Below are 19,810 nucleotides of genomic sequence, written 5' to 3'. Positions count from 1 at the left end.
TTATTGAATTTCATCGAAAACAGTATACAGTTAATCGAGTTTGAAGCAAATGTAACACGAAAGTATGACATTACATGACATTAAATCGACACCTTGATATAATGTTCACGACATCTACCGTATTAATGAATGTAATGACGGATTTTTTTTAGACTCTTTGGAAACAAGAAAACAGTTGAATTACGTTTGTCAAGGTTTAGTCGATATTTCCTCTGCAACACCTTTCAGAATTATCATGGCAATTACAAAAAAAAACTGATAGATTTAAAAATAAAATTTACTTTTATGAAAGAATGCATGGTTGTTTATATGAAATGACTCTATAAAACGAAATCCTTCTACCACAACTACTCTTTATATTTTAAATAAAAGTTGATTCTCTTGTTTTTTTTTTTTGTATTCTTTTATAGAACAATCTTGTTCCAAATGTTCCACAGTCCAGTCTTGATTCACTGAGATAATGCAGTATCAAAGCTAAATCAACGTGTCTGTCTTTGTTCTTGTTGAATTGCACGAGTGACTTTCTTGGTTTTAGCCTAATTCTATTTGCTGTATAAAACCTCCTTTGATAATGGTTTCGGTCGCATCAGTTTTGTAAGTCTGTTCTTTTGTTCTTGTGTTAATACAGGTAGTCTGGACCCCGCCGACGAAACTCTTGAACTCGGTGGCCTTTTCTAAAAAAAAAAAAAAAACAAAAAAAAAAAAACAAAAATAGTTTTGAAAATTCATTTCATGTGTATAAGAAGTATATTTCCTATTTCTATGACAGGTATCCATCGGGACAAAATTCACTGTACAAAATATTCAAACTGTTCTGAAAATGATCAAAATAAAATATCACAAAGCAATATTCCGTAAATAGAAATATTCAAACTTGCATGAAGTGCAAATAATATACCAAAATACATTAAAGAATAATCCTGGATTTTGCACAAAATTCAACCCTCATGTCTGATGAATAATATTCATTTCAAGCAAAGATGCAAATTTTGGCAAGTTCTTACCGAATCATCTAATGACTGAACAAATGCATACGAGAATGATTTTTCTTTTGAAAGAAGTGGTTCACTACTCCTATGTGCAGCTATTACTTGCTGAGAACTCATTCCAATTCTCCCAGCTTTTGGATCTACAGTCAATGGCTGTTGAGTAGAAAACACCCGGTTGAAGTTGCTATCACGGTTACTGAGTTCCATTCGGTACCGTTGAACTTCTCTTCGAAGCTTTTCTAATTCGTCGTTGTAGTCCTGAAAATGTAGACATTTACAGGTAAGATAATAAAAAAATAAACTATTATTATCATTCGGTAGTGTGGCAAATGGTATTTCTAAATCTTAATTAATACTAATAAAAAGAGACTTAAAATACAAGATCATTTTTATAAAAAGGATATAGTTTAAGTTATCGATGATGTGATTAACCTATATTCATTAAAAAAACAACTTGAAAATAAAAGAAAAATTAATGTTTAGTTCCATAAAATATATATAAAAATCAGACAAGTTTATTTGACAAAACGGATAATTAGATCACAAAAAGTTGTTCTTGCTATCAATGTACAATGATTTAGTACAAGCACATCACATGAAATGGTTGTAGTGACAAATTTGATTAAGTTCCAGTCGTTCAATTAAGGGATAGAACTAGTAATAGACATGGAACGCCGCAACTGTCTTTTGTTGATGGTTTTCTATATACGCAATACATTTCTCGTTATTCACAGTACATTTTATGGTATACATAGTGTATTTCACATTATACGTGGTCGTGGATTCATTATACGCGGTGCATGTAACTTTATGTGCAGTATAACTGTCATTATACGTGGTGCGTTTTTCATTATATGCAGTACAAAACTGGGCATATGCAGTACTTTTTACATTATACGTAGTACATATATCGTTATACGCAGTGCATTTTGCAATATACGCTGTACATTTCATGTTATACGCAGTACATTTTCTAATATGAGCAGTAGATTTCACAGTATGAGGAAAGACATTATACGCAGTATTTTACGCCTTATTTGCAGTAGTTTCAACTTTATACATAGTACTTTGTTTTATATATGCAGTGGAAAATTCACTAGATATACTACGCAGTGCATTTGTCATTATACGTGGTTCTTTCGACATTATGCGCAGTAGATATTTCGTTATGATGATGATCATTTATTATCGTTACTTTCCGTAAATGTACAACTACAAACGAAGTGAATCCAAAAAAGCGTTTTTTTACTTAGACGAAATTCATACGCACCGTAACCAATGGACTCCAACATGCAGACGAACGTCTCTGTATATTTTATTTTAACCAAATTGAACCTAACCTAAGCTGTGAGATTGTGTATGTTGACATTTGGAAAATGGCTCTAATTGCGAAATAAACCGGTTCTATCACTTTTCATTTTCTTTTTATTTTTTGTTTCTCATTTGTAAATAATTATGTCATATTTAGGTCGAAAACGGCATCTTCATGCATAATTTGAATAATATTTGTAATACAAAGAAAGGATAAACATTTGCTGTGAAATTTGTAGCCAACTGTAGGAAAAACAACAGAGGTTTTGTACATGTATAATACCAGGTCTAGCTCCTAAGGCCTTTTTTTGTTGTCATTACCTGTAAGCCATGTCGCTGAAGTAGAAGTTCCCTTAGCATAGTCTCACCACAATGAGGAAATTCATTTGTAACATTTTTTACACATTTATCAAGTATTTCATCTTCTACGACAGAAAAAAGTCTCTTACTAAGACCAAACTTGTTGCATCCGTCTGTATATAGTGCTTTCAGAAACGCATAACATGCGGCGGCTGATATCAATAATGGAAAACTTTAATTCTAAAAGACTTTCCAGCGTAACTTTTGGTATTTCGAAGTGCTTGTCGATTCTGTCTGGTTGACGCCCGCCAAACGTAATGCATTCGGTTCTTAATTTCATAATTATGTTTCTGTCAGTGACTCCTAAGTCATGAAAATCCTGTCTCGAAAGTTTTCAAACAATATCTGGTGAGATTTTCTCCTCTGTGCATTTTGGAGCTAGGCTTGTTAGGTTCAGTTTGGTTAAAATAGAAGTTACAGAGACGTTCGTCTGCATGTTGGAGTCCATTGGTTACGGTGCGTATGAATTTCGTCTAAGTAAAAAAACGCTTTTTTGGATTCACTTCGTTTGTAGTTGTACATTTACGGAAAGTAACGAGAATAAATGATCATCATCATAACGAAATATCTACTGCGTATACTGTCGAAAGAACCACGTATAATGACAAATGCACTGCGTATATCTAGTGAATTTTCCACTGCATATATAAAACAAAGTACTATGTATAAAGTTGAAACTACTGCAAATAAGGCATAAAATACTGCGTATAATGTCTTTCCTCATACTGTGAAATCTACTGCTCATGTTAGAAAATGTACTGCGTATAACATGAAATGTACAGCGTATATTGCAAAATGCACTGCGTATAACGATATATGTACCACGTATAATGTGAAAAGTACTGCGTATACCCAGTTTTGTACTGCATAAAATGAAAAACGCACCACGTATAATGACAGTTATATTGCACATAAAGTTATATGCACCGCGTATAATGAATCCACGACCACGTATAATGTGAAATACACTATGTATACCATAAAATGTACTGTGTATAACGAGAAATGTACTGCGTATATAGAAAACCATCAACAAAAGACAATTGCGGCCTTCCATAAATAGACTAATGGTAATAATCGAAGATATAAAGTATATATAATAAAAAAAAATGTCAAAAGAGGTTTAAAAGTCTAAATAGAAAACTATGATGGTGAAAAACTGAGTTACAGTCGCTGTTTTCTCCAGTAATCAACTTAAAAATTAGGCAGGTAAAAACCGGAAATAGTTGTAACAAATTTTAAGTAAAACATTTGTTTATTTTTATTTCGTTTTATTTTGGTATCAACAGTTCGGTCACTTCTGAAAACATCTAATTTATAAACTTAACAAAACGGATTATTTTCATGTACGAAAAGTATGACTGAATGTAGCAGTGTAGTGCATCCCAAAGAAGATCAGCAGCTGTGTAATATATATATATATATATATATATTTTCTAGGTCCACCACCTTACGAACTGAAATGTAACGACAGGGTAACATTATGGATATTACATAGAGGATTTGATATGTTGTATGCACTACTAATTGACTTCATGCAAGTTATAAAGCAATACATTAAATGTTCCCAAAACTTATACATACTAGCCGATCTACTGTAATAAATAAATGGGTTCAATCACTTATCAACTATCAAATGAAAAAGACCATCTTATTATCTACCCCCCAAAAAATAACCATTTATGCATGCTTAACATGCGTCTCTTACCTTGTTTCGATGCTCATGTAATTTTGAGCGTTCAACCTTCAAGTTACAAGCAAAAAAATGTGTGTGCATTGCTTTATATCATTATTCACGAATTTACAAAAGAAGAGGCGTAAAGAGTGAAATAACAACTAAAACGTTTCAAAGTTTTACAAACTCAAATTAAACTGCTGGGTGTAAATTGTTCAATGTCATAATGTTCAAGCTATTTTGCACAACGAAATAAATATATAATCTAATTACTATAAATTATTGAAGCTGTATACGTTTTCAGCACATTAGAAATCTGTAAAGTCTTTCCAGAATTTTTTAAGTGTTTTTGGATAATTTCAGAGTGCAAAGAAGAGACAGATTTTCAACAAGAAGATCTGCTTACTGAGTCTTTGAAACGTTTTGTTAAAGACAACCATCACCAAAGAACAGGTGGTGGTATGATTAAGATGTCGTTTTGTCAATGAAAAAGTCATGAGTACCTTGATGCAATAAAACTCGACCCGGATACGAATTAAAGTAAATAAATTAATCAGCAATTCAAGTTGACGAAATCCTCCACAGTTAAGGGACATTTCTATTGTTCATGTCTGAATAATGAATTTTAAATATTAAATTGGTTGATCAACTAAAAGTTTCATGACTTTATCATATATATATATAAGTTCACTTGTAAGTCATTTTACTTCGAGTGAACCACGTATAGATATACACCAGTGGTAAAGGCATTGTTCCCTCAGACACGTGGTGTCAACCAGCGTAGGTATCACCGTAAACAAACTTCTTTACCTTATCACTACAGCATTGTCGTGACTGAAAACACATCCACGCAAATTGTGGGATTAATGGTACATTTGGTTAATAATAAAATATAAATAAAAATGATACGTGAAAGTGTCATATGTTTTGGTGCATTTACTGCACTTTTAAGAGTAATTTACAAATTCATGTAATTGTGTAATATAAGCACACGAAATAATGAATAATAATTGTGTGATTATTTTAATATACCATGACGTGAAATTGTGAGGAAGCTTAGGTTTTGTGAGGAGTAAAACTCAAGAGATACCTCGTCTCGTTTTGGATGAGTAACCTTTTTCAGATCTCTACTACTCTTCCTGTTTGCCGAGTTAGTTGGCACAGGTGACCCACGTCTCCCTTTATCAACCTTGATGTATATATATATATATATATAGTTTTACGGACGAAATTGGGAAATGTAATAGAATTCCTGATAATGTTTAAATTATTATCGTGTAAACAGTGTATACATGTATTTTAACATTCATTATAGTTTTGAAGTAAATAAACCTTTTTCTAAACCAAAAAAAAAACGTGTGATGAGAAGATGAGATCTATAAACACATGCACGTGACAACATGCGCTAGACTATGCATTTTACTGTAATATTTTGCTTTATATTGTTGTAATTTTTAACTGATTACTTACTGTAAATGCACCTGGTGACAATCTAGCAGGAGCTGATTGTTGGGACTGTTGTACTTGCTGAAGCTGTTGTTGATGTTGCATTTTCTGACTAGCCACTACCTCAGCAACTTTTCTGCTAAAATCCTTTCGCAAATTTTTCAAGTCCGTTTCCAATTTTGTATTCTTTTCTTCAAGTTTCATTTTGTGTCTGTGTGTTTCTTCCAATAATGCTTGTAATTGTTTTAATTCCTTCTCTAGTTTTTCATTAGTCTTTTCTAGATCACGTATTATTTCCTTGTAATGACTTTCTGTTTCAATTTGTGTCCTTTCTAAGTTCGCTACTATTTTCCGTAATTTCTCTAATTCCTGATTTTTCCTAAGAATTTCCTCGTTTTTGCTTGCAAGCTGATCGGCAACACCTTGCCTTAATTTTTCAATGTCTCTCTGTGCATTAATTAGGAGGTCTCTAAGGTTCTGACATTCTGATTTTTCTTCAATAAGTTTTTTCTCACATGCTGCCAATTTTGTTTTCCATTCTTCCTCTTTATTTGTTGCTTCGCTTTTCACGGCTGACTTAACACGGTCGTGTCCTGCTTTTCTTTCTTTATCTAATTCGAGTTCTAACTCAATTCGCTTCTGTTCTAGGTTGTCTATTCTGTTCTGAGCGTCTTCCTGTACCAGTGTGATTTCATATTCATACGCCTCCTTCATGGCCTCAATTTCCACTTCTTTCTCGTGATTCCGTGTGAATAGCATGTGGACAACTTGAGTCAATTCGGCAACTTTCTTGGACATTCGGAAGTCGAATGTCTTCTTGGCAGAATCACCAGCATCAAATTTGAATTGATTCATTTTTTGTATTAAGTTTTATTTGCACTACATGAGGAGTAATGGATAAATAGCCAAAATACACGGTCTCCTGTCTTGCCTGTGACTTAAAAAAATATGAAAATCATTGCTACTTTTTAGCTGAGAATGTTTATTTTAGATATGGCTAATGACTACAACCATTAATTGAACAATTAAAAAGCTATAATCCAATAAAACGTATAATGGAAAAGGAATTAATTAATTTTAACTATATGGTTAAAATATTGACTTGTGATTCACATAACTTCAGTCATTTAAGAGCCTCGAAACATTGTGGGAAAGGAGGACTAGAGTACATTGTAGTAAGTCGGTCCTATTCTAAGCTTATAATACATCCCAGTCTTTAGCTTTTTTCTCTTACTTGTTGTTTATTCACTTCCATGTCAGCAGGTTTCGCTGATTTGTTAATGTTCTTTTCAACAGTTTCGGTTTATAAAACAAAAGATATACATTTAATAAGATGCCCAAGAATTAAAATTAAAATTTTATAAAACCGTGCATAAATATGATTTTACCGGAATAGAATAAAAAGCTTAATCATCTAACTTTTAAACTAATGATTGATTTAACTAATTTGATTGATTACGTGTAACTTCAGGGTGTATAGATGGATATCAGAGTAATATCCATCAGTTGTCTGGTGACTAGATTATCTAGCATTGATTCGGAACTCTCCCAGTGGAACTCTGTAAACATCGTTGTTTTATCATAATAAGTTTCGTTAATGCATTTACCGGTGAAGTATTTGTTAACGCTTTAAAGCTATTTGATTTTATTTTATCAACAATTTTCAGAGGTAAATGGAATCAAGTCAAAAGAAAGAAAACAGAAACTATCGAAATTATTATCCTCGATTTATACCCTACATTGTACTGGTGATAATTACACATATTAAAGTTTGTACTCGGAAAAGGTTCTTTTAAAAAAGGAATTAAGTGTACAATAAAAACAAATTCTCAAATGAAAATAAAAGAGATAATATAAATAAAAAAAAATGTCACTGAAGTCTTAATTTGTGAAATGTATTAGGTAGTGTAACATATCTCTTACAAGATAGAACAAGACTTTAGTCTACAAAAAAATTACATCACCATTAATCCGATGAATTAAATGTATTTATTGTCGGTTGATACCCCATGAAGAACAAGTACTAAGTCTTTTGAATGTTATGATACCATTTATATCTTTATTGATTTACCCATTCAAACGCTTAACATCTCCATTTCACTTACGAGTCTTGGGATTTCAGTTCAAACGACATTTGCATGTTCAAGTACAACAGTATAAACTCACCTCTATATCGGTGTCATAACGTAGAGGTATGCTCTCTCTTATTATGGATGTCAACTGCACTCCATTACACTTTAAATTGTAAATCAAAAAACATGATTGACTCCAGAAGGTAAAACATTCATATACACTCAAATTATGTTCAACATGGTTAACAGTATTAAACCCAGGAAACCATTATATTCCGTTCTTAATGTGTTCTCGTCTCTATGCGTGATATTAAAAGATCAAATCTTTGAATGATTTAAAAAATGACCTGTGTTGTGATTGAGGTTTTATTCGAGTTAACACCAATTTAAACCCACACTAAGAAGATTAGTATACATGTACATAATATTAGCACGTTAAAATAGCTGATAACTACTTCCTCTATTAATTTCTATTGAAAAAAAAAGATTTTATTTAACTTGTTTTAGAATAATAGAAAACAAAAGTGCCTTACTTAAACATTTTATTTAATTTGTTTTTCAGGCACCACAGAGAAGTATTTTCTAAAAATTGCTATAAATAATTGGTCGACCCTCTAGTTATTCGTTTTGTTCTGTGATTTGTATGTTTGGAATTTTTCTTTCAGTTGTATTGTCTGTTTTATGTTAAATTTGTTTGGTCTACTTATTCTCTCTCTTTTCCCAATACGTGTCTTTAAAGTTTACGTACGACGACAAGGAAATTATTTCGTTATGATTCGAACCTTTTTGTATCCTAAACAAACATGATAGAACTTTTTGTATTTGAAAAGACAGTTACTATCAATACGGCAGACACTATGTAAAGATTCAATCTTATAATCCGCGTTTTCAGTCGACGAGCCAAAGAATCAATTGAATTGTGAGTGATATATCGATACTACCTTCATAAAACACGAGAGTTTAACAAAATATGGGTTTCGATCCACCTTGAAATGGAGTAGTAAAGTATACATGTATATTTATATATTATAGCATAAAAACAGATTGAGCGACTATTGATTACTTATACTACATATACTTACTTATATATTTATTGTCTACAATAACCTAATCCAAATTCACAGACGTCTATAACCGTACATGTAAGAAATCGGATATTAGTAATTTGACACTTGGTATTTCATATCAAAATGTCAATCTTTCCATATATACCATCGTGTTCATTATGTACACAAAGTAATATACCTGTGTCGTTTATAAATACACAATTTAAATTTCTTTACAAGATTTTTAAAAAGATTTTGTTTACCGTTATGTTTCAGCGGGTCTTAACGGACCCCTCTTATCTGTGAAGCAACGATTATTCCCATTATCTGATTGACAAAAATAAAATTCAATGTTTTTAAAGTTCTACCTTTAGTATGAACATGACAGATACCGTGCCTCGTGGATTACGTAGAACATTTGGATTTTATCGCAAGTTTTTGTGTTTATGGAAGTGATTGATTTTAAATCAATTCCATTCTTTAGATTTATTATGGAATATAATTTGAAAATATTTTTTTCAAAAGATTAAACCCAAAACATTTATCTACCAGAAGCCCATATTGTTCCTATTGGGATTTTAAATATTTGGTTTAAAATTAAGGCCTCATACATGATACAATGAATAAACTAAACCTTCACGATGGTCCATACAAGAATGTTCTACTCATTTGGTCATAATGTTTAGCGTTTATCCTGATTTTCGTATATCAACGAAAATAATCTCAGTAGGTTTTAACAAAATTCAACTTACATTTAAGGAATAACAGAGGGTATATGTTTTAAAAATCGTTGTCCGCCCGTTCGTGTTTCATATTTAATTTTGCATAAAATGTTGTTAAGTTGTGTTCATTATTTAACGTAAGCTCCTTGGGTGAAGAAATGAAGAAATTGGAAAAGATAAGCTTTACACTAAATTAGCTTACTTTGGATAAGCAATTTTATAGACGCTGAAAAAAGCATGACGCTAAAGTAGAACACATTTACGACAGGTGACATTTAAGATAGCGAAGAAGCTAATGATCTCAGACAAATAATAATAAAAAGAAAATCTACACTTGGTGATTGGGGAGAGAATAATTAAGAGCGTCACACAAGTTCATCGATATTCAGTGCAGATCCTAACTTTTAGTGGTATTCGGGGGAGAGAACAATTTAAGTAGTGCAGTGGCGGATATAGAGGGGTGCAGGGGGTTTGCACCCCCTTTTAATTGGAAAATTAACAAAAACTGGCGAATAATGTCCTAGCACCCCCTTTTCCTGAGAAACCTCAGCTGGCACTGTTCAAGTGTCTGGATCTGGCCTTGTAGTGGGACGTTTTGTATATCAAGAACTCAGGACTATTTGCCACATATATTTTGGCAAATTACAATGATTGGGGAATGAAGCAGCCCTCGACAAATGGGATTGCCCGAAACCGATAGTCGCTCGTTTTTTCAAATAACAGATACATTGCCATTGTACTCGCCCTCGCGTAAAACTTTCCGCGACATTTTAAACGTTGATGACTGTGTTAACCCCGACCATGATGAAATTGTAATGTCAATATCGGACCTATGCATAACACATTACATCGACTATCACTATAAGCTTTCTCCAAGGCATTTGATATGGTTTTCCATGAACTTGGATTCCAGGTAAAACCAGCCAATTGATTAAACGCTTCTACCAACCCAAACTCAACAATCAGTGGTAGCAGGAGAATTCCATTGATGGAGTCTGGTGCGCCTCAATGATCAATAATGAGAACAGTCATTTCATATTTGTGTATGTCTGTTTTCCATGTTTGGCCCTTGTCCCTGGATTAAATTCTTTTGATTACCGCTATAACCTTGGTTCCCTTGATTACTCTTACATAAATAATATCCAATAGGATATAAATTGTACATCGTGGCGTTTTCTGTAGACGACACTTAAGCATAGCTCGCTGTCATTTCTAAATATAATGCACTTCAAGAAGATATAGATAAATCTAGATATACTGGAAGAGAACTGGAAGACGAAATTCCATACAAATAAGTGCCATGATTTTACCATCACAAGAAGGAAAACCCTCGCCGAGAAAAGTCATGTTCATCATGACCGCATTCTCAAGTATTTGTCACCAGGTAATCATTAAGGTATCACAACAGTATCTGACCTTGAGTAGGAAAATCATGTGAAAAACAGGCAGAGGTCCGCCCGAAAATTGGAGGAAAAAATGCAATGAAATATTCTTGCCTCGCTTCTTTCGGCCTTTTACTTTTACTTTTGTTTTTGTCCCCAGTATCTGTCCCTGACAACATATGCCAAAAGGTAAACAAAACCACGATTTAAGAAAACAAGGGGCTTTCAAAGAGCCTGAATCGCCCACCTTGCAAACCATGCCCTATCAACTATGTAAGTAAAGGTATCATTCTTTGTTTGACAAAAATTGCTGAAAAAGAGCATATATTGTTGAATTCGGTAAGTTCAAAAAGTACCCAAGGCACTGTAAAATGTTGGAAATGCCTTCAGAGTGTTTTTAGAACCTGTCTCCCTGTGTCCTGTATTGTAATTGTAGTGGGAACACAACGCAGGAACGTTATGTAGAACGTTTTGTAACTGAAACATGTAATACGTCTATGACGTCTTTGTAATGTCGAATGCATACGAAGCTAACGTAATTCGCCTTCGTCTTTATAATTCCTTATATTTGATGCCGTGCCCATAGGATAAGGAGATGTATATCGGTGAACTTAAGTCTATCAGAGCAGGACACTGAGCTGGAACAACTACAATACTGCAATAGTTGGAAGATGCGATGGAAACTATGGAAATCGACTGTGAGGAGATATCTTTGCTGATATAGTCAATATTGCAGAAACAAAGAACATTATTTATCCTGCAATGAGGTTATTCGTTAAACGAATAAAGGTATACGGTTATTTTTTTTGCTGCATCCGTACATTAGCAGGTTATCGACTTTCTGGCTCCTCCCATTCACGTGATCGGCGGAACTACCTTTTTCTGGTATACATAAATTAATCATGGCCGCCACCATAGATACAATGTAAACAAATTGCGATTGCGTATCCGGTTAATCTTTTTTTCGCTGTTTTGTTTCGTTTTCACTTTTTTTTAGCTGAATGAAATAAAAGATTCTCGTTCAGATTTGATTCATTATCAGTTTGCAGACGACTTCCCCTGTCATTTCAGTCATGTCGGACCCGGAGCCAGTGTCCGTCACAATTTAACATAAACTGGTCCCCACTTAAAGAAATTGAAGCATTACAATATGATAAAAATCTTGAAGTGACAAATGACCAGGAAACTGTTATGCTCTTGGATTTATTACTGCCTAAACCCCAAGATGATGAATCAGAGCATGTAACACGCCAGGGGTACCCCATTCCACCACCTGAGGCACGCATCCCAGTTGTTCTGTGGGCAGAGCGCCCTAGCCCCCGGCTAGGATTCTGAGCACTATTTAGTCGCCTTTTACGACAGGCTTAGCTCTGCTGCAGGGCTATTCTTTTGACACCCGGACCTGCACGGGGCAAAATATACAATATAGGTACATTGTCGAAAATTATTGAAGATATGTGTATTCGGCTTGGAACGGGGGAAATAGCTCGGCGGAGCCTCGCATTATCTACCCGTTCCGTCGTCTCATCACATATCTTCAATAATTTATGTACCTATATTGTATATGTAACCCGAATGAGAAGATTATAGAAGCTACAAGTGAAGACAACATGGAAGAAGAGATAATTGAAAGAGATCATCTAATGTTAGTCACTAAAATTAATCATTATAGAAAAAATTACCAACAGTCTTCAATTATTCCAAGAAATTCGTCAGTTAGTTTACCAAACACAGACAGAAACTTCGCATCAAATATGTACGTCCACCAGATAGCGCCCTCATTTTCATCAGTCAATATCACACATTCCCGCCTTCCGAAGCTAGACACTTGAACAGCAACATACTAACTTGGCAAACATTCTGGGAATCATTCGAGTCCACCGTTCACGGTAATCCGACCCTGTCAGATGTACAAAAGTTTAGTCATTTAAGAGCACAGTTAACAGGTCAGGAATTACAAACAATACACGGATTTGCACTTACAAACACTAATTCTACGCAGGCATTAAATCTTTTGAGAGAGCGTTTCGGTCAATCCAATAAAATTACCAACGCATAAATGCAGGCATTGATCGACCTACCAGCACCACAAAACAACGTAGTTAGTATACGCAATTATGATGATAAGTTAGAACCATACATTAGATTTTTAGATGCTTATGTCAATCAGAAGATAGTTTTGGAGCATTATTGATACCTATTATATTGAAGAAACTTCCCGGTGTAGTGGGCAAAAATCTAGCAAGAGAAAATGGGACAGTTAACTGGCAGGCAACCAGACGATTTACGCCGTGGTTTCCTAAAGGAGATCAACATATTGGAAGCGGGTAAGTGCACCGATTCAATGGAGAGCTATCAACCCACAGCTTCGTTTTTAACGAACGCGAGAAATGAAACTCGTAAAATCCAGAAAATTGGTAGAAATAATTCAGAATCAGGTAACCATGGTAACAGAACTAGCATAAAACAGAAACCCTGTGTATATTACTATGGATTACACGACCCCACAAAGTGTTCGAATGTCGTAGAATACAACCACAGATTGTCAATTGTAAAACACAAGAAACTGTGCTTTAACTGCTTGGTCTCACACCACTCGGCTGAATGTAAATCTGAATTCCGATGTCGACATTATCAAAAGAAGCATCACAGCAGCCATTGTACAAAGAATACACGTGCTTCCGACAATATACTTTTCGAGATTGACAATACAACGACCAACGTGCATTTACTAAACACACAATCAGAAAAACGAGAAAGCTAGAGAAAATACGGAGAATGAACACGCTATGGGGATCGCAAATTTTCACTCAAACACTGACACAGAACTATTACTCAAAACTGCTATATCCCCAGTATGGTACGAAAATTGTCGTTCCGAAGCCAACGTATTGTTTCATGAGGGGGTTAAGAGATCTTTTACGACGGAGAAGCTTGCCATATCTATGAATTTGCAGACTACTAGCACTAAGAGTATTCAATTGACCGCATTTGGATCCATGAAAGGAGAAGTAGGACGTCTTCTGAAAGCTTTAATCTACATAGAATCTGAGCAGGGGCATAGAAGTTTTGATCGTACCAACGATTGCTGGACCGTTGAAAAGTACAAAAAAGCCGATATATCCAATCTGAAATATTTGAAGAATGTGAAATTAGCCCATCCCGTATCATGTGACGACGTATTTCAGATATCACTGCTTATCGGGGCAGACTATTATTGGGATTTCATAGAAGATCAGATTATAAGAGGAGACGGACCAACCGCTGTGAAATCGAAAGTAGGATACTTACTTTCAGGCCCTATTAAACTGACACAGAGACAGCGACAAACTTGCGGAATGTACATTTTGACACAACACAAAGTTGAAGAGTTTGATATAGAATCATTCTGGAAGCTGGAGTCATTAGGCGTAAACTCAAAGGAGATAGATGGAGAAAACGCAGAATACATGAGAAATTACCAAGCATCTTGTCTGGAATTTAAAGAAGGAAAAATACATGGCGAAGTTACCATGGAAACAGTAGTATGAACCACCAACTACGAACTTTAACATCACGAAACGTAGAACCGAATCAGTCATCAGAAAACTCAGCAGGGATTCGGAAATGTTAAAAAGATATGGTACAATTATTACTGATCAGGAGCGTAGAGAATTTATTGAAAAAGTCAAAGAAATCGAACACACTGCTGGTACCGTTCATTACATACCTCGCCACTCAGTTGTTAAAGGATTATCTACAACCCCCTTTCTGGTGTGGAAATTGAAAAAAAAGATGCCTTACAGTATTACGACCAAGCAAAAAAACTGATGTCAAAAGGAGGCTTTAACGACCAGGAACATCTAATAGTCAAATTTTCAGAAACAAAGCTAAATCTGACTATCTACTTGACAACAATATAATTTAAAAAAATACATGGGTTACGATGGTATGTTGAAACCGACCAACTTCAATTTGCTCAACCAGTTATCGTTCCACCATCAGAGATATGCATTACGAAACATGAGGTATTAAAACAGTCAACAAGAATTACGACCCATTTGGTCTTTTAAGTACAATCTCAATAAGAGCGGAGCTACTCATCCAGGAAATGTGGAAGGAACGTTTCAAATGAGACGAACAATTACCACAAAATTTTCAGATTTTGGATTTGGATTGAACTAGCACAGGATATTCAGGAATCCGTGAAATCAACTTTTCCTAGAAGCTACTTCACTGAACACGAGAGTGTGAAGACAACACATTTTTACGGATGCCAGCTTCAAAGCCTACGGCACAGTCGCATACTTATGCAACGGGAATGAATCCCAAATTGTGATGGCAAAGACTAAAGTAGCGCCACTGAAAACATTAACTTTACGTTTGGCAAGTCACGTAAAATCTGCATTTACCGACATCATACACGAAGTCGACTTTTGGTCCGATAACTAAATAATTTTACATTGGCTTATATAAAGTAAACCTCTAAAGCGATTTATTGCAAATCGAGTTGCTTAAATTAAAGAGTTAACAACAGCTTACAAGTGGTAAGATATGTTTGCTAGAGGGATTATTGCAAATCAATACAGGAATAGTTTAGTATGGACTAATAGACTAAATGGCTAATCGACCGGACACAGTGTCCAACTCAGAACCTAACAATTGGTAAAATTTTGTCGACTATTGCGGAACAAGCAAGATGGTGTGTAATCAGAACAGAGACATTGGAATCTACAAAATCATTGACGTGGGAAAATACTCATCGTAACAAAAACTATTACGCATTAAAGCTTATATTTTGCGTTTCATCTACAATTGTAGGACTAGACAAGAATCTTTGAAATACGGAGGAAATTCAGAAGTCATCATTATTATAGATTAGATGCTGCCAGATACAGGCGTATCCGGAAGAATACCATACACTGATGAGAAAACAAAAACAAAACTAGAAGTTTACCGACATTGAGACAGTTACAGCTTTATATGGATGAAAACAGCGTTATGAAATGTAGAGGACGAATGAAAAACGCGCCAATGCAGGAAAGTGCAAAGTATCCAATTTTGCTGCCGCCAAATGAACTATTAACGACACTTATAGTGAAAGAAGCTCATGAACAGTTACTGCATTCCGGAGTAAATTCAACAATCACACATGTAAGACAAACTATATGGATACCTTCAATACGCCAGTTTGTCGAGACACTGATAAGGAAATGTGTTACTTGTCGAAAAGTTAACGGACCGTCTTATCAAGCACCAGATCCATCACCGTTACCAAAATTAAGATTGCAGGAGGCATCACCACCGTTTACCGTTACCGGGAGGGATTGATTTTACAGGTGCGCTTCACGTGAAGGATGAAAACGGTAAAGTTTCAAAGGCATATGTTTGTTTATTTACATGCGCATCAATGAGGGCTGTACATCTAGAAATAGTACCTAATTTGACCGACGACTCCTTTCTACAAGCATTCAGACGATTCACTAGACGGAAATCAACGTATAAATATAAATACAAATATAGGTCACCGTGCTTTTAACAAAGATATAGCAATTCAAAAATTCGTAAAATCGTGAGTTTTTGCCTTTTTCCGAATTCAATTCAGACGTCTCTGATCTTGCCAATATTTTTACGAATGACACATGCCATACACCAGTAGATTGGAAATTGTTTGTACTTCATTCTTAAAACAATAAAAACAAAATATAATGAGTTTTATCCGCCTAAAAAGAACCTTTAATTGTTTCCCGCCAAGAAAAAACTAACTTTTGAACCATATTCACAGTAATCTGAAAAACTTCTCACGTTAAGATTTTTTCAAACTTGCCGTATGAAAAGGTATCCATTAGCTGATGTTATAAACTTTTTAAAAAGTGGGGGTCACCGATCAAATAAGAAAGTTAATCACATTTGTGTACCATTTCTGCAGAATTTTATTTGGTTACTGGACGTTTCCTACTTCAAAGGGTGCACTATACAGTTATATTAAGACGCACTGTTTCGAACACCAAGTTACCCCGGTCAAATTTTTGTAAATCTTAAAATTTAAAGTTGAAATTTGGTGAAAATTGGTTGAAAATTGTTACTAAACAATAGGAAGAAAATATCGCACAACAGCCGCTGGTGAAGTATTTTTACATGTAAGAGAGTGCACCTCCCATAAGTACTTTTACCAGTTTGTGTCTTCTTGTGGCGTACTTTGTGTCAAATTTGAAATAAAAATTCAGGATTGAAATTTTCAAGAAATAAAAAGGCATGATCTATTATTGTCCTAATATTTTTCGTTTACATTAAAAAATATTTCGGCGTTCTATGCAGAAGAAAATTTGACCATAGAATCAAAGAAAATAATTTGGCAGGCCATCCTTGTCGGTAAACATACATCCTAATTGTAAGGCTATATTTGTTTTCCAGTGTTCCTACTCTGATACTGCATAGATTTTTTTGCAAATGGACAACAATCAATCATGATTTCATACAAAAAAATATCCTCAGATTTCAAGGGAGGAGCATACGCCGGATCCGCCCCTCTGTATCAGCGCCTGGATTAGATACTCCGCATGAAACTTTTTCTACATTTTTACCTCAGTAAATGTACTAGCAAATTATGTTTTATTTGCAATAATACGGGACTATCTTTAATATTCCTCATTTAAACATCTTGTCAAGATTAGGAAAACTAATTCATATTCTCCAAGAAAAGAACATTGTTCCATATCTCCCATCCGATCCTCGCTAAAATGTTTGATAATCAAATTGGCATAACTCCCTCTAAAATTATCGGACAATGCTGATTATCATTTTTTTTCAAAGTCTAAGTATTAGTAACATTTGGTAAAAGTTTCCTCGGAATCCGTTGTGAAATTGTAGTCGTGAGTTTGTGTAGGACAGACGGACATACGGACGGACGCCTGACATTTACGTAAGATATTTTAAAGCGGCCCTTGAATCTCGACGTCATATCGCTTCTACGGTACGGTCAAAGGGAGATAAAGCACGAATTTCGCGCAAAAAGCGACGTCACAAATTTACGACGATATAATAGTTTGCGCCATACAATGCGCATAAACAATAGTGTGATTTGTCTTTAAATATAATTTATGAACATGGACTGTTTAATTTTGTGCAAGTAAACTGTATTTTTTAACTATTTTCATAGATTTCATTTCGAGATTTTGAAGAGAGAGACAGTAATTTTATTTTCAAGTGAAAACGTTATAATTTTAGTGATTATTTACTTTTCGCGGCTCCCAGAATATTGTAAATGTCGCGAGAAGACAACACAGGAACGTTACGTAGAACGTTTTGTAACTGGAACATGTGAAACGTCTATGACGTCTTTGTAATTAAGCTAACGTAATTGGCCTTCGTCTTTATAATTCCCTATACCATGTTATTCCACCGGGTCTGACGGGGCATTAGCCTAGCATACATTTGCTGAAAAAGGGCATAAAATGAAGTTAAACCATTGCTGTCCAACATTTTCATCATCACCATTCATATCAGGAGAACATATTTACTACATAATCGTTAATATCAAAGCAAGAATAGAAATTAGTTGCGAAATGGCCGCCCAGAACAATCTTTCGTCATCATCATTCAACTTAAAACACTTGGTTTCCTGAAAAAAAAAATCATTGGAATCTTAGCAACTGGTGTAAATGGTTGCAAAATGGCAGCCGTTTTGAAAATAATTTCAATACTGCCAATCAACTCAGACCAGTAGCTATTCTTCTATCACTGAGGAAAGCAGTTTGAGTAACAATGGTCATGTTTTTTTGACAGATATAAAATTTTAAATGATCAGTGTGGAAAGCAGTTTGAGTAACAATGGTCATGTTTTTTTGGACAGATATAAAATTTTAAATGATCAGTGTCAGAGGGATCCTAAAAAAATATACCAACTTTTATTAAATTTTGTTGCAATTGGATTCAGAGAGTTGTGCACTTGAAAAACGACAAATAATGTGTTTCAGGGACCATAACTCCTACAAAAGACAACAAATCAATTTGAAAATTTCGGCGAAGGTCCGCCTTCTGATGGTGAACAATATTACTCTCACCAGATTTTTGCTAAATTCAACGGTTTTTGAGTTATTTGAAAAACAACTGTATTTCGATCCCTTTGTTCTATTTTTAGTAACCATGGCCATGTTTTTTTTCACCAATCAAAATTCAAATGGTCTTTTTTATGCAGGATACCCTAAAACAGTAATACCAAATGCAAGAGCTTACCGTAACTACGCAGACTTTTTGTATCCGTCTGCACCATGAAAACTGATTTGTTCAACGTGTCATAGTTTTCCTTTCCTCTTTCGTCTATCCCGGACTTGACTTTTTATGAGCAACTCGGTGGGTGTGTCTAGAAAAGCAGAGGACGCTTACCCTACCAGTGCACCTGGTCCATGCTCCCAGTTTTGAACTGAGTCCGAGTTGCTCATTTACTTTTGTTACTTTGTATGTATTATTTTAGTTACTTTATATTCTTTGTTGTGTACGTCTGTTTTCCATGTTTGGTCTTTGTCCTTGGATTACATTCTTTTGATTTCCGATAGAATCTTGGTTTCCTTGATTACTCTTTCATTAAATTCTGTAAATAGTTTCTGTGGAGAACATGTTTGAAAGTAAACACCAAAAACAGCAAAAAAAACACAAAAAAAACAAACAAAAAAAAAACTCCAACATGGGTCAACAGATTTTCACCAAATATGACCATGCAGATACATCTCATCATGTTGAACACTTTTACCCAATGTCAGAATTTGTCTTAACCTATTGTTTTTGGAGATATATGCAAAATCTGCTGTCTGACCCGTATGTTCTAATTT

At 34.6% G+C, this 19,810-nt stretch overlaps 1 protein-coding gene and 1 pseudogene across 6 annotated transcripts; one reads left to right on the top strand and one right to left on the bottom strand.

Annotated features, from left to right (window-relative positions):
- Nucleotides 1-259: 259 nt before the first annotated feature.
- LOC148623015 (uncharacterized) lies at nucleotides 260-9,181 on the bottom strand. Of its 6 annotated transcripts, none has more exons than XM_088573466.1 (7): nucleotides 9,163-9,181; nucleotides 7,948-8,016; nucleotides 5,806-6,718; nucleotides 5,426-5,524; nucleotides 5,146-5,169; nucleotides 1,005-1,247; nucleotides 260-674 (listed from the first exon to the last, which is right to left on the bottom strand). In XM_088573466.1, the coding sequence occupies exons 3-7, from the start codon at nucleotides 6,634-6,636 to the stop codon at nucleotides 543-545; spliced, it is 1,329 nt and encodes a 442-aa protein (XP_088429592.1). In that variant the 5' UTR covers nucleotides 6,637-6,718; nucleotides 7,948-8,016; nucleotides 9,163-9,181; the 3' UTR covers nucleotides 260-542. The 6 variants fall into 6 exon arrangements, with proteins under 6 accessions (XP_088429592.1, XP_088429591.1, XP_088429594.1 ...); XM_088573465.1 differs by lacking the exon at nucleotides 9,163-9,181 and adding an exon at nucleotides 8,936-9,109; XM_088573468.1 differs by lacking the exon at nucleotides 9,163-9,181 and adding an exon at nucleotides 8,936-9,109 and having other exon boundaries at nucleotides 5,806-6,712.
- Nucleotides 9,182-13,254: 4,073 nt separating this feature from the next.
- LOC148623014 (uncharacterized) lies at nucleotides 13,255-14,813 on the top strand (annotated as a pseudogene).
- The last annotated feature ends 4,997 nt before the right edge of the window (nucleotides 14,814-19,810 follow it).

The sequence above is a fragment of the Perna viridis genome, chromosome 3 (assembly GCF_037379345.1).
Source record: "Perna viridis isolate PV_CMFRI_1.1 ecotype Kerala chromosome 3, ASM3737934v1, whole genome shotgun sequence".
Taxonomy (NCBI): Eukaryota; Metazoa; Mollusca; class Bivalvia; order Mytilida; family Mytilidae; genus Perna; species Perna viridis.
This window is presented reverse-complemented; position numbering and strand designations above follow the sequence as displayed.

Excerpts from the sequence above, each read along its gene's own strand:
- LOC148623015 (XM_088573466.1), bottom strand. The coding sequence starts at position 6,636 with ATGAATCAATTCAAATTTGATGCTGGTGATTCTGCCAAGAAGACATTC. Across the intron at positions 1,248-5,145 it reads GACAATGCTGTAGTGATAAG|GACTACAACGACGAATTAGA; the intron begins GTAAAGAAGTTT and ends CTACATTTTCAG. Across the intron at positions 675-1,004 it reads TTCAGTCATTAGATGATTCG|AAAAGGCCACCGAGTTCAAG; the intron begins GTAAGAACTTGC and ends TTTTTTTTTTAG.